The 13,340-nt window shown below is 34.7% G+C and overlaps 2 protein-coding genes across 2 annotated transcripts; one reads left to right on the plus strand and one right to left on the minus strand.

The window, feature by feature from the left end:
- Positions 1–253: 253 nt before the first annotated feature.
- On the plus strand, positions 254–2,300 carry LOC109212458. Its single transcript, XM_019376105.1, has 2 exons — positions 254–1,409; positions 1,612–2,300. Exons 1-2 carry the CDS (start codon positions 254–256, stop codon positions 2,298–2,300), a joined length of 1,845 nt encoding a protein of 614 aa, XP_019231650.1.
- Positions 2,301–10,432: 8,132 nt separating this feature from the next.
- LOC109212459 (heavy metal-associated isoprenylated plant protein 6-like) lies at positions 10,433–13,212 on the minus strand. Its single transcript, XM_019376106.1, has 5 exons — positions 13,034–13,212; positions 12,727–12,910; positions 11,904–12,139; positions 11,643–11,730; positions 10,433–11,413 (listed from the first exon to the last, which is right to left on the minus strand). The coding sequence occupies exons 1-5, from the start codon at positions 13,040–13,042 to the stop codon at positions 10,833–10,835; spliced, it is 1,098 nt and encodes a 365-aa protein (XP_019231651.1). The 5' UTR covers positions 13,043–13,212; the 3' UTR covers positions 10,433–10,832.
- Positions 13,213–13,340: the final 128 nt, after the last annotated feature.

The raw sequence follows: 13,340 nt of genomic DNA on the forward strand, positions 1-13,340 counted from the left end.
TACTAGTCAGTTACTTCTTTGTATTTATCTTTACTAGTAAGCTACACAGTTTGTTAGGATAGAAAGGATCCTAGAGTAATACACGTCAGACACATGACAGTGTATATATAGAGAACACTGTACAAAGTTATTGACACAGAAAAATGGAAAAATAATTTTCCACAGCCTTTTTCTTCTTGAATATATTCATGGTATCAGAGCACTGGTAAAAACCAGTTCCTTTTTTTTTTCCTCGTTTTTTTTTTGAATAGCCATGGGAGAGACTGATGTTGATCCCAAAACCCCCATAGTAGTTGGGACTTCACATATCTTTTCATCTCCTTCTCAGCAAGTTGATCCTTGCCATCCCTATTTTTTGACATCTTCGGATAATCCAGGTGTTAACCTGATCAACATCAATTTTGATGGAACCAGCTATGCAAACTGGCGGAGGGGAGTACTGATTTCATTGACAGCCAAAAATAAATTGGGATTTATCAATGGATCTTTCCCATGTCCATCTTCTGATTCTCCTTTGATTGATCAGTGGCAGAGGTGCAATGACATGGTCATTTCTTGGCTGCTTAATTCCCTTAGCAGAGATATTGCAGAAAGTGTAATCTATTCACAGACAGCTGAAGAACTTTGGAATGAATTGGAGGAGAGGTATGGTCAAGCAGATGGTACCAAGTTGTTCCAACTGCAAAGAGAACTTAACAATATCAGTCAAGGAACAAGTGACATGGCAGGATATTTCACAAAGCTCAAAAGGATATGGGACCAAATGAAGGTACTCAACACTTTTATGATATGCAACTGGAATTGTAAGTGTGGAGCAAAGACACACAATGTTAAGATAAATGAGGATCAAAAACTGATTCAACTCCTTATGGGACTTAATGATGCTTATTCTGGTGTGAGAGCAAATATCTTGATGATGAAGCCACTACCCTCTACTGCACAGGCATATTCTATATTGCTACATCAGGAATCACAAAGAGAGGTACACTCTAATTCTAGTTCTATAAATGATTCTACTGCTTTTATGACTTCTGGACAAAAGTGGAATGCACAAAGGACTACAAGTCAACTAATCTCAGCCATAATGCTGGAATTAAGAAGAATGATTTGTACTGCAAATACTGTAAAAAAACCTGGGCATGTTAAAGAGGAATTTTACAAATTGGTGGGATATCCACAGCATTTTAAGGTAAACAAGCAGAGAAGAGGAACTCTTGGGAATCAACAAGCTAACATGGCAATACCTGGAAGGAATTTAAGCTCAGGAATGGCAGGAGAAAGTGTTTCTACTTTGGTTGGAGCACAAGGATTCACCAAGGAGCAGTGTGACCAATTGATCCAAATGTTTCAATCTCTGCAAGGAACCCCTACAGCTTCCTCTGAATCTATTGGAGCCGCAAATCTAGCTGGTATGCAACATGCTTTGCTTTCCCTTACCTCACTTCTTTCAAACTTAACCAAAAATCCTTGGATTCTAGATAGTGGTGCGACATAGCATCTGACTTTTGAAAGACACTTGTTGCATGATCTAAGGGTATTTCCCACACCACTTCTAGTCAATTTGGCCAATTCTTGTAAAGTAAAAGCCTATGCTATAGGCTCTTTCTCCAGGGATGAAACTCTCCAATGTGTTACATGTGCCTGATTTCAATCATAATCTTTTGTCAGTAAGTCAGTTTGTCAGTGATATGAATTATGATTTGTTGTTTACTAAGGCCGGATGCATTTTGCAGGCCCCTTTAATGAGGAAGGAGCCTCTCTTTGGTGAAACCACAGCTGGTCTCTATGTGCTCAAGGATGACACTTCTACATTAGGAATATACTCAATTAAATCACCTATTTCAGCTTCATTTTCTTCTAGTAGTAGGCGTAGACTGCCAGGGTCTTTGTCTTCTGATTCAGAGTCTGTTTGTGAAAGGACAGAGTGTCATGTCCTCTTGAGTCCCGTTTATCCTGCAAATTTAAATGAAAACATCAATATGAATGTTTCTGTTTCAAATGATGTCATGAATGTGACTGATTCAAACAAATTGTGGCATTTTTGTTTGGGACACTTACCATATGATGCTATGAAACATATTAAAGCAATACAGGTTACTTCTACAAATAACAACAAATTCCCTTGTGAAGTGTGTCCTATGGCAAGACAGTCTAAACCACCATTTACCAAAAGCACAATTAGATCCAAGAATTATTTTGACTTGATACATATAGACACATGGGGACCATACAACACACCAACATATAAAGGAGAGAAGTACTTTCTAACTGTGGTTGATGATTTCTCTAGAAGTACATAACTTTCTTGCTATCCACCAAATCTAATGCATTTCCTACTTTGTAAGCTTTCCTAACCCTTGTTGAAAGACAGTTTTCCACCAAAGTAAAAATGATCAGATCAGATAATGCATTTGAACTAGGGACAGGACATATTCAAACAGAGTACTACAATTCTCAAGGAATTATCCATCAGATTAGTTGTGTAGCAACCCCACAACAAAATGGGGTAGTTGAAACAAAGCATAGACATTTGTTGGAAACTTGCAGGGCAATGATGTTTCAGTCACATGTTCCTAAAAAATACTGGGGGGAGTGTTTACTTACAGCTACCCATTTGATTAACAGATTTCCTTCTCAAGTTCTTCAACTTAAATTTTCCTACCATGTTCTATTTGGGACATATCCAGATTACTCCTTCCTTAAGCCATTTGATTGTCTGTGCTTCAGTTCTACTCTTTCCAGAGATAGAGACAAGTTGAGTCCTAGAGCCTTTCCTGGTGTTTTTCTAGGGTATCCATTTGGAAAAAAAGGATACAAGATTCTGAATTTACAAACAAGTCAGGTGATCATTTCTAGAGATGTCAAGTTTGTTGAGACTATCTTTCCCTTTTCCTATTCAGCTCCGCTGTCTAAACTTTTTCCAGCATGCTTTCCATCTCCTATTGAGTCTGTTTTTTCAACCTCTAATGAGCTTGTACCTTCTTCTCCCTATACTGCAGTTTCTCCTAACAATTCTACATCTCAGTAAGGTCACCTATTTTTCACTCACCTTCTCCCTCTATTTCTCCTATTTTGAATAATCCTACATCTGTTTCTAGTGAAGAAGTGTTGCCTTCAGAACCTGAGCATCAACTGAGGAGATCACAAAGGGATCATAATTCACCTAAGTATCTATCAGATTACATATGTGACGCTACTTTTACTGTTATTTCACCTAATCCACCTTGTCTTACTTTTTATCATTCATCCTTTTCTGCAATAACACCACAAAACCAGACACTTATTACTTCTATTTGTCAAATTATTGAGCCAACATTTTACCAACAAGCTGTGATGCATCCTGGGTGGAAAGTTGCCATGGATAAAGAGTTTGAGGCATTGAATTCCAACAAAACATGGGACATAGTTCAGCTTCCAAAAGGCAAGAAACCTTTAGCTTGCAAGTGGGTTTACAAAGTAAAACTGAAGTCAGATGGATCTTTGGAAAGACTGAAAGCACGGTTGGTAGTCAGAGGGGATACACAACGTGAGGGTATTGACTATACAGAGACTTTTTCTCCTGTTGTAAAAATGACGACTATACGATGCATCTTAGCATTGGCAGTAAAGAATGGAAGATTTACCAACTTGATGTTAACAACGCATTCTCGCATGGTGACTTGCAGGAAGAAGTCTATATGAGGTTTCCTCCAGGTCTTATCCCTCTTTCTCCCTGTCATGTGTGTCGACTTCGGAAATCCTTATATGGCTTAAAGCAGGCCTCACGTCAATGGTATACTCGTTTGTCCTCCGTGCTCGCAACTAGGGGATTCACTTCCTCGCTAAATGATTACTCTTTGTTCTTCAAAAAGACTTGGGATTTGATTATACTCCTTGCAGTGTACGTTGATGACATTCTCATTACTGGTAACAATACACAAGAAGTTAGTGAAATCAAGCAATTTTTGGATGCCGAATTCAAAATTAAGGATTTAGGAGAGGCTCACTATTTTTTGGGTATGGAATTAATACGGGAAGGAGGAGGACTGGTTGTAACCCAACGAAAATTTGCCCTTGAGTTGCTTGAAGAATTCAATGCATAGGTTGTCGGTCAGTCTCCACGCCTCTTGAACCTACTTTTAAACTCAATTCCACAAAGGGTGCACCTTTGTCGGATCCCATGGTTTACCGACGATTACTTGGAAAGCTCAATTTTTTGACCAATTCGAGACCTGATCTTTCTTATGCCGTTCAGACTTTGAGTCAATACATGCAATCTCCACACACTGGCCATTTTCAAGCAGCTTTACGTACTCTCAAATACATCAGTGGAGATCCTGGCCTTGGTTTGTTCATGTCTCCGGGGTCTTCCTTACAGATCTTGGCCTTTTGCGACTCCGATTGGGCATCTTGCGTTGATACTCGCAGATCGGTGAGCGGATCTTTTCTCAGTTTGGGTGGCTGCCCCATTTCTTGGAAGTCGAAAAAACAACCGGTTGTTGCCCTCTCTTCTACGGAAGCGGAATACCGTTCTATGAGACGAGTGGTGGCGGAAATTACATGGCTAGTGCGTCTTCTTCATGATATTGGTACTTCTCCTATTTTACCAGTTCCTCTCCATTGCGACAATCAATCGGCGATTCATATTGCAAAGAAACCAATTTTTCACGACAGACCAAGCACATCGACTTGATTGTCACTTTGTTCGTGAAAAACTGCTTGAAGACTTAATTTCTATGTCCTTTGTTCCATCTTCGTCTCAACTCACCGATTTGTTCACGAAGGCTCTTGTAGGTCCATTACATCGGTCTCTTCTTTACAAGTTGGGAGTCCGAGCTCCTGCCTCCCACTTGAGGGGGGGTGTTGCTGGAAATAATCTTTTCACTGACAGTACAATAAATAAGGAAGATGATGGGGAGAAGAGACTTAGATTCTATTGATTGTGTTTGGGTTATGTCTGAGAGAGACAACCAAAATGTTAAAATCTTGGTCTCATTGAATGGACACATGGCGCGCACTCAATGCCTCAGATCTACGGTCAAGATAAAGCCAACGTCCCTCTTCTAGAAGGAGTTTAGAATAGTGTGGATACCTGTAAATAAAATTCTTTGTATTTATGTTTACTAGTCAGTTACTTCTTTGTATTTATCTTTACTAGTAAGCTACACAGTTTGTTAGGATAGAAAGGATCCTAGAGTAATACACGTCAGACACATGACAGTGTATATATAGAGAACACAGTACAAAGTTATTGACATAGAAAAATGGAAAATAATTTTCCACAGCCTTTTTCTTCTTGAATATTTTCATCCTCACTAATCACTATCTCTGTTTTTGCTTATTTCACGGAAAGAGGGGACCTTGATGGGTAATTTATGCAAATAATAATGAGCTAAAGAATTCTTGATTGCTGACATTTGATAATAATCGTGATTTTGGATAGTCGAAATACATTAAATCAATGGTAACATAATTAGTGGTGTCGTAATTTTGTATTTACATGTGTAATTATCTACTTAAGTATGCCAAATTGGTAAACTTTCTTCTACAGTAATGCAACCGGAAGGGCTGCTTTTTCCGTAGGATTCTTTAGCTGAAGCTAAGTGGCTCGTTTGGTACGAGGGATAAGGGATAATTAATTTCGAGATTAAATTTGAGATGAGTTATGTCATGTTTAGTTGGGATAAAATTACGGTATAACTAATCTCGGGACTAGTTATTCCGAGATTGTAATATTTTTTTTGTCATTGTAAGAGGGTGGAACAACTAGTCCCGGAATAATTAATCCTTAATCCGCCTTGTTGTGACCTGCTACCATCAGACTTAACTAGCGATGAATTATTTAATAAGAAAAAATAAACTAAAGTGTTAGAGTTTATTTAAACAAGTCTTCAACCAACAGTTCCCTGGTTGCCAAACAAAAATTTGTAAATATAGTGCACCTTATCTACCTCTGATCTTATATTGCATGCAACTCATGCTTATGGAAAACTAATTAAAAATTGTTTAAGGATGTAGTTTTAGATCTTTTGCTGCATAATAAGCAGAGGCGAAGTCAGGATTTCACTTTTAATTTATAGATCGGATATTATTATCTTTTTAAGTTACTGGATTCTAAATTAATAATTTGTACATATTCAATAAAATTTTAAGACAAATACAGAGTTCGAACTAAATCTACTAGGTTCGGCCGAACCCGTTCCAAGCACGCCCCTCAATTGGTAAGTTAATTAACATTTGTTTAAGGATGTATTTTTAGATCTTCTTACTGATCGTTCTTCCTTTTCAAGGTGAAAAGGTAACATATTTTGGTTTAATAATGCATTGAAAAAATAGTCAAAAAATTTTAAAAAGATGTTTTTAGTAATTTTGAAGTGATCTTTTGTCGTGGGTAAAGACTTTGAAAAACATTGGCGGATTTAATGATAGAATTTGCGGGTTCAGTAGAATAGAATATTTTATAGTCAAATTTGATTTTTATGTGTGGAAATAGATATAAATAAAATTAAAATATACTTAGAACCCTATTTATTAAAAAACAAGAATGATCTTATTAACAAATGTCTCTACGATAGACAAAAGAATAGCACCCTTATTGACGCTCTAAATATTAATTTTTTTTCAATTATCATGGCTGAAGGAAGTTAACAAGAGTCAATTTCTTGAATATGGAAAATTGTTTTATATATTCAATTAAGTATCTTAATTAGATAACTTGATCAACATCATGGCCAACCAAACCAATGAAAACTAATTTAAAAAAATAAAACGTCTAGTCCAAAATCCACTTGAAGTTAAACCCTAGCATTGGCTTAATTAAGGCCTTAACCCTTATTGTAATGAAAAGGCAAAATCCAATAGATATTTTCATGCAAACAGCTGCTTTGAAAAAAAAAATTATAGCTATTTGTTGTGTTTAAAGGGCGATTTATTTGAAACTTTTATTAAATATAAGAATGCTTCTGGTATTTGATTTTTCTTAAAATGGCCAATAATTGATTAATTAAGGGATATTGTAGTTGGTTGTTTAGAGGTTACACCCACTTTCCTTAGCTAAACCAACGGCCCAAAGCCACTTTATCATTTTTGGAATTTTCTGGAATTATCCCAACCAACTTCCTATACTTCTAGAGTTTAACGTCTTAAATCTTTGCTGAATTTAAACATTAAGCTAATATATATATATATATATAGGAAATGTTTTATAGTTGAGTTCAACTTCTTCATTGATTGTTATTAAGTCACTAAAAAGATAATTATAGGCAATCGTTTTAAGGAGGTTTATATATACGCAGATTTTTCCTACATTGAGAAGGTATAGAAAGATTGTTTTCAATAGACCCTTGGCTCAAGGATAGATTAAAAAACAGTAGCAACAAGCAGTAAAATCAACAAGACACTAAGAAACCGATGTGAAAGAAACACCTGTTAGTAATAGAAATCTAAGAGTAAGAAAACACAAGACTAACACTAATACTACTAATATGAAGAAAAAAAATGTTTGACTATACCAACCCTCTACCATATTTCTCGACCTTCATATCCTCCTATCAAAGGTCATGTCATCGGTAAGCTAAAGTAGCGTCATGCTATGCATGTCCTGACTAATTATCTCCCCAATACTTTTTCGGCCTACCTCTACCTCTCCTCGGAACCACCAAAGCCAACAGGTTACATTGAATGTGCATATAAATTAAATCTTTTTAACTACGCTTAAACATTGCGCAAGCATTAATTTGGTGCAAGATCAAAAAGGTTTATCTTTGTTGAAAGTAAATGTCATAAGTTATCTGTAAGATTAAAGTCTTTGTAAAATAATTTAATTTAGTTAGGTAGACAATAATATCAACAACAATAACAATATGCTTTGTGTAATCTCATAAGCGGAGTCTGGGGAGGGTAATGCATATGGGATCTTATCCCTACCTTGTAAAGGTAGAGAGGATATTTCCAATAGACCGTCGGCTCAAAGAAAGCACAATCACAATAATTTTGTGAAAGAAATACGGTAATAGAAATGTCATGAAAAAATAGAACAGTAACAATAGCAAGATAAAAAAAAATAGCCAAAGCAACAAAGAAAAAACATGTAGCATCAGCAATGTAAAAATAAAAAAATACGAGAATACTATTACTATCACTGGTACAAAAAAGAAATACGCTCGTCTCCCTACTTTTGATAATATAATATATACAATTATATATATATGTGAATTAAATTTTAAATCATAAAGTTGTGCAGCACATATTATGCAGATTCTGTAAAAGGTGTAAGATGGGAAAATAATGGTTCATAATAGCTGATTTGACTAATTGCTTTATGTCAACAAATTCTTGATGGAAATTAGAAAAGGCAGCTTGAGGCTCTAGGCCATTGGTTTGAAGAAAATTCAATACCACATTATTAATGCCATCTTTTATTTTCTATCACAACTTATTGCAACTTTGAAAATATTTTACCCTAGCTAGCTACTAATATTTGATTTGAAAAATCTAAAGAATGAGTTGCCAACTTTTTTCTTGGATACCATGCCTCAAATAATACAAAAATAGTGATATATCCCCAAAACCTAACAACTATAGTAACTGTGAGAATTTATAATAGTGTTGTTTAGACCGGTTGAAAATAGGCTCGAAAGGTTGTGTACAAAATATGAAGTCATTTAATGAAGATTTGGACTGATTATGAATAAAAATTGTAACTGAAAATAATATCAGAAGTTTAATTTGTCACAATTAGCTACGATATTTTTACATTATTATATACTTTTATATAATATTAATACATATCTATACACTATTATATACTTTTATATATGATAGATACGTTGCTTATATAAGTATATAAAATACTATATAATATATATTGTAAAAAAAATTGTTTCGCAAGTGTAAATTAAAAACATGACTGTGGATGCAATGTGTTATGTTGGATTCTATATTTGCGAAAATTCTACAAATAATAAAAATGGCGAAATATATAAACGGCTCCTTCAAGTTGTCCTCAACGGTCAAACAAACACTTCAAGTGACCCATTTACCATTTTGACACTTCAAATGCCTATTAAGCGTATCAAGTAAATACCGGAGTCCAACAAACTATGTGAGTGAATTACACTTTCCAATGACGTGGCAAATAAACCAATTAAAAAATGACACGTATAATTTATAATAAAAACTTAACACATGTAATTTAAAAAAACAATTAAAGAAAAAGAACCCTCTGTGTCACCCATCCTCATCTTCTTCGTGTTTCAAAGAGAAAACATAAATTCCAGACACCATTGATTAATTATAGTACAATCTAAATTTCCAATTTCCCTGGAGGATAGCACGGTAAGAAGAAGGTTTAACATCCCTTTTTTCAATTTCCGGCGCAGTTTCCTATGAATTAAGGACCTTAAATTTTTCATTTTTTTGATAACCTATAAAGAGAAAAAATGAAGAACGACCGGGAAAACCAGACACAAACAAAACCGCAGAGTTTAGATGTGGTGCTTCGCCGGAATGTTGCTACCATGGCGAACACCAGAGCTACATCATCTTTTTCGCCGCAAAACAGAAACCTCATATTTTTCAATCAAATTCCAATAAAAAAATCGATAATCAGACGAATCACAACCAAGATAATCTGAAGTCAAACCCAAATACGGCCTCCTACCATGAACCCAGGTGCTTTCCGGCGAACCTAGATTGTGGGGACAACGAAAGGGCACAATTTGGGTTTCAGATCAATGCCCAAAAAATATTTTGATATTATAAAATTGATAATATACCGTGGGACCCACTCTAAAAGCAAGAAAGAAGAAGTCTGATGAAAAACTAGCGCGCTCAAATGTAACTAAAATACACGTAACTTGCCATGTCAGCGTGAAGTGTCTACGAGATGTATTTAATAGGCACTTGAAGTGTCAAATTGGTAAATGGGTCACTTAAAGTGTTTGTTTGACCGTTGAGGACAACTTCAAGGGACGATTTATGTATTTTGCCAATAAAAATATACGTATAATTGTCTCCGTATATTAGTTAAATTATTATTCACGTACAATTGTCACATTAAGACACTTTGGAAGGAAAATTTTATCAAGTACTTCTCCTCCATGAATTTAAATTAGTTCTAATATAATATACGTTGAGACTTCGAGTTCAACAGTATCATTTGAGGACAATACTTTTTCTATTACATTTAATTTTGTCTAATTTGTTGATGGTGCTAATCCAACTACCATTACCATAAACGTAAGATGTGACTGGAAACCATATTTTCATATCCTTATTTACCAAATCTAACAATTTAATTTTTGAACAAAACAAATATTCATATTATTAAAATAGTTATTAATATTCGTGTGCCAAGTGGGTCTATTACCCACCATAGGTTAAGGCATGAATGCTTACATGTACACAATGGGATAATGTTAAAAATAAATAAAGACAATTAAAGAAAATTATATATATGGGCACAAAATTGAATAAGTATATTATTACTAGCTAATAACATACAAGTCAAAAGATAAACCTAATTATATAATAACCTAATTAAACCGGCCGGCGGTTTAACCATTCTTCTCTATCCTATTGACATTTCCCTAAAGGAAACTATGTCCTCATATATACTATATCGTATACAACGATAATATACAATGTGATCTCACAAGTGGGTCCTCATATGTGATTCTTTTCACACATGTAACACAAAGTAGAGAAAATTTCTCATTTGAACCAGTGAAACTACTGTTCATTGTGTTCTCTTAGTTATTGAAACGTTCCCTTGAGACTGTATATTTTATGTATTTACAAATTTTCTTGAACTCTCTCCCTCAATGAGACGATGTAACGCATGGTTGTTTATATCACATGACTGAACAACCGTTAGGATTTTCGTCACTGAACATTTGAGGTGCGTTGTTCAAGTATGTTGGTGGTGGTGATGGCGGCACGTATGATGACGGGTGGTGGCCATACTCCATGACATAGCCCGTATGAGCATTATAACCATGATCATACATTGTTACACCATAGTCTTGGTTCATATAACTTTGATTGTACATAGGCATTGCATAATGTGTTTGTGGATTATAACCATAGTATTCCATTTTATTCACTTCGGCTTTTGTCTCTACACTTTTACTTCCTTCTGCTTTTGGTTCACCCTCTTTTTTCTCCTTCTTGTCTTCGCCACTACCTCCTTCTTTTTTCTCTCCCCCACCGCCACTGCCACTGCCTTCTTTTTCTTTCTTCTCTTCGCCACCGCCGCCGTCACCGCCGCTTTCTTTGCCTTTCTTTTCACCACCTCCATCATCTTTTTTTGGTGGAACAATTTCTACATTTCGTTTTAATTTATCTTTCAAATAAGGAATTAGCTCTTTTAAGTCCATTGTTCCCTTTACCGTAACCAAATCTTTTTCCGAATCTACTTTGACTTCTTCTACCCCTGTCAAGAAAAAAGTAAATAATTATAAAAAAAAAATGTCAATCACCATAAACAGCATGATTCTCATATTAAGGGAATAATTCCTACAACTTCTGTAATAATTATTTAAAAAATTCAGAAGGTGATTGCATGCCATACCTAATTTTTTATAAATAATTGAATTACTTTTATATTAATAATAAAACAATTAATTGACAATAAATTAATTCAACATAGTTGTTTATCTTACCATCAATTTTCTTTATAATTCGCTTTATTTTGTGCGCACACCCGTCACAATGCAACCGAATCTTCAACACCACTGTACTACCTTGTGGCTAAACATAAAAAAAAAAAAAAAAAGGAACAAAAAATAATCAGAAATAGTTTAACTAATAATACCAAATTGAATTAAACATTAAAATTATTAATTAATTAATAGCATCAGTTACTAACTCTTTAGTTTAAAAGGAAACTGGAAAAGCAGTACGTGGGAGAAAAGTGAAATTACCTCTTTAGGCTTCTTATCTTCAGGATTTTTCTCCTCAGCCTTTTTTTCCTCAGGCTTTTTCTCATCGGACTTTTTATCTCCGCCACTGCCGCCGCCGTCCTTCTTCGGCTGAGGAGAAACAAGCTCCACCTTCTTCTTTGTTTTGCTTTCTACTTTTTCTCTTAGCCATGTGGGGTCCACGTTCCCTTTCACCGTCAATTTCCCACTGCCACAATCTGCCTTTACGTCATTTACACCTTCATTTTCAACCAAAAAAAATCATTAATTCGAAGAGTTTAAGTTTTATGAACTGACAGTAAATTAACTTTTTACACAAGCAAAATTTAGCAATAAAAATATACTTATTTTTCATATCAAAGTTTAATATGATAAAGAAAAATAGAATGATAATGGTTTACGCTATTGCTGAGGGTCTTCGGAACAGCCTTTCTACCTCTACGACATAGGGATAAGTCTGTGTACAGATTGTCTTATGAGATTTCACTGAGCATATTGCTATAATAGTTTTACGTTATTGGTATACAAAAATTTGAATTGTGATTCTTAATTAATGATATAATATTTTCAAAGAGAAAAGATGAAAAATTTTGCTAGTAAAATTTGAACGTTAAATGCGGATCTACCAATGATAGTTCCTTGACAAAAACGAAAAGTACTATGTGCCGGCGAATACAAGGAACAAACTAAAATTTCACTAATATTTTAAACAAATTGAAAATTCAAACCATTATCAGTAAATGGTTTAATTTCCAAGTTCTAAACGAAAGAGATTAATTAGTGATGTAATGAATATTGTTTTGTATATCATTTTGTTAATAATTACCTTCAAAATGGCGAATTGAACGTTTGACTTTTTTGGCACAACCTTCACAATGCAAGTCAAGCTTTAATATTATTGCGGTAGGGCCGTCGTCCTTTTTTCCACCGGCGGCTTCACCGCCGGACTTTTTGTCGCCGCCGGCGTCATTCTTCTTTTCTCCTCCTTCTGCTTTAGTTTCTTCTTTTTTCTGAAACCCAAAAAAGAAAATAAAAAATCAAAACTTTGAGTATTATGAATGAAATTGGAATTAAACTGAGAATTTTTGTGAAAGAATTTAAAGGGTTTTTAAGATAGAGAAGTATGAATTTACCTCACCCATTATAAGAAGAGAATTTTAAGAGATATTGAAGTGTTAGAAATATTGAAGAGATAATAGAGAAGTAAGGAAAGGAATTAAAGGGAATGGTTTGAAGAGAAGAAATGGAGGCAAATGAGAGAATATATAGAAAAATATTGTGTTGGAGTCAATTGTAATTGATGAGATCAGCTTTTGCTACTGTTTCAAATTAATTCACATAATTTTTCTAAGGCACAAGGCACGCCATTTTTCTACTTTAAAATATTAGGAAGCCCCCACTTCTGGACTATTTATTTGTTTCTTTTTTATTTGGCTGTGG

The sequence above is a fragment of the Nicotiana attenuata genome, unplaced genomic scaffold (assembly GCF_001879085.1).
Source record: "Nicotiana attenuata strain UT unplaced genomic scaffold, NIATTr2, whole genome shotgun sequence".
Taxonomy (NCBI): Eukaryota; Viridiplantae; Streptophyta; class Magnoliopsida; order Solanales; family Solanaceae; genus Nicotiana; species Nicotiana attenuata.

Coding starts and splice junctions, on each gene's coding strand:
- LOC109212458 (XM_019376105.1), top strand. CDS start 254: ATGGGAGAGACTGATGTTGATCCCAAAACCCCCATAGTAGTTGGGACT. Junction 1,410..1,611: donor TGGAGCCGCAAATCTAGCTG/GTATGCAACATG, acceptor CTCTTTCTCCAG/GGATGAAACTCTCCAATGTG.
- LOC109212459 (XM_019376106.1), bottom strand. Junction 11,731..11,903: donor AAGATAAGAAGCCTAAAGAG/GTAATTTCACTT, acceptor TTTTATGTTTAG/CCACAAGGTAGTACAGTGGT. Junction 11,414..11,642: donor AATTATAAAGAAAATTGATG/GTAAGATAAACA, acceptor TTTTCTTGACAG/GGGTAGAAGAAGTCAAAGTA.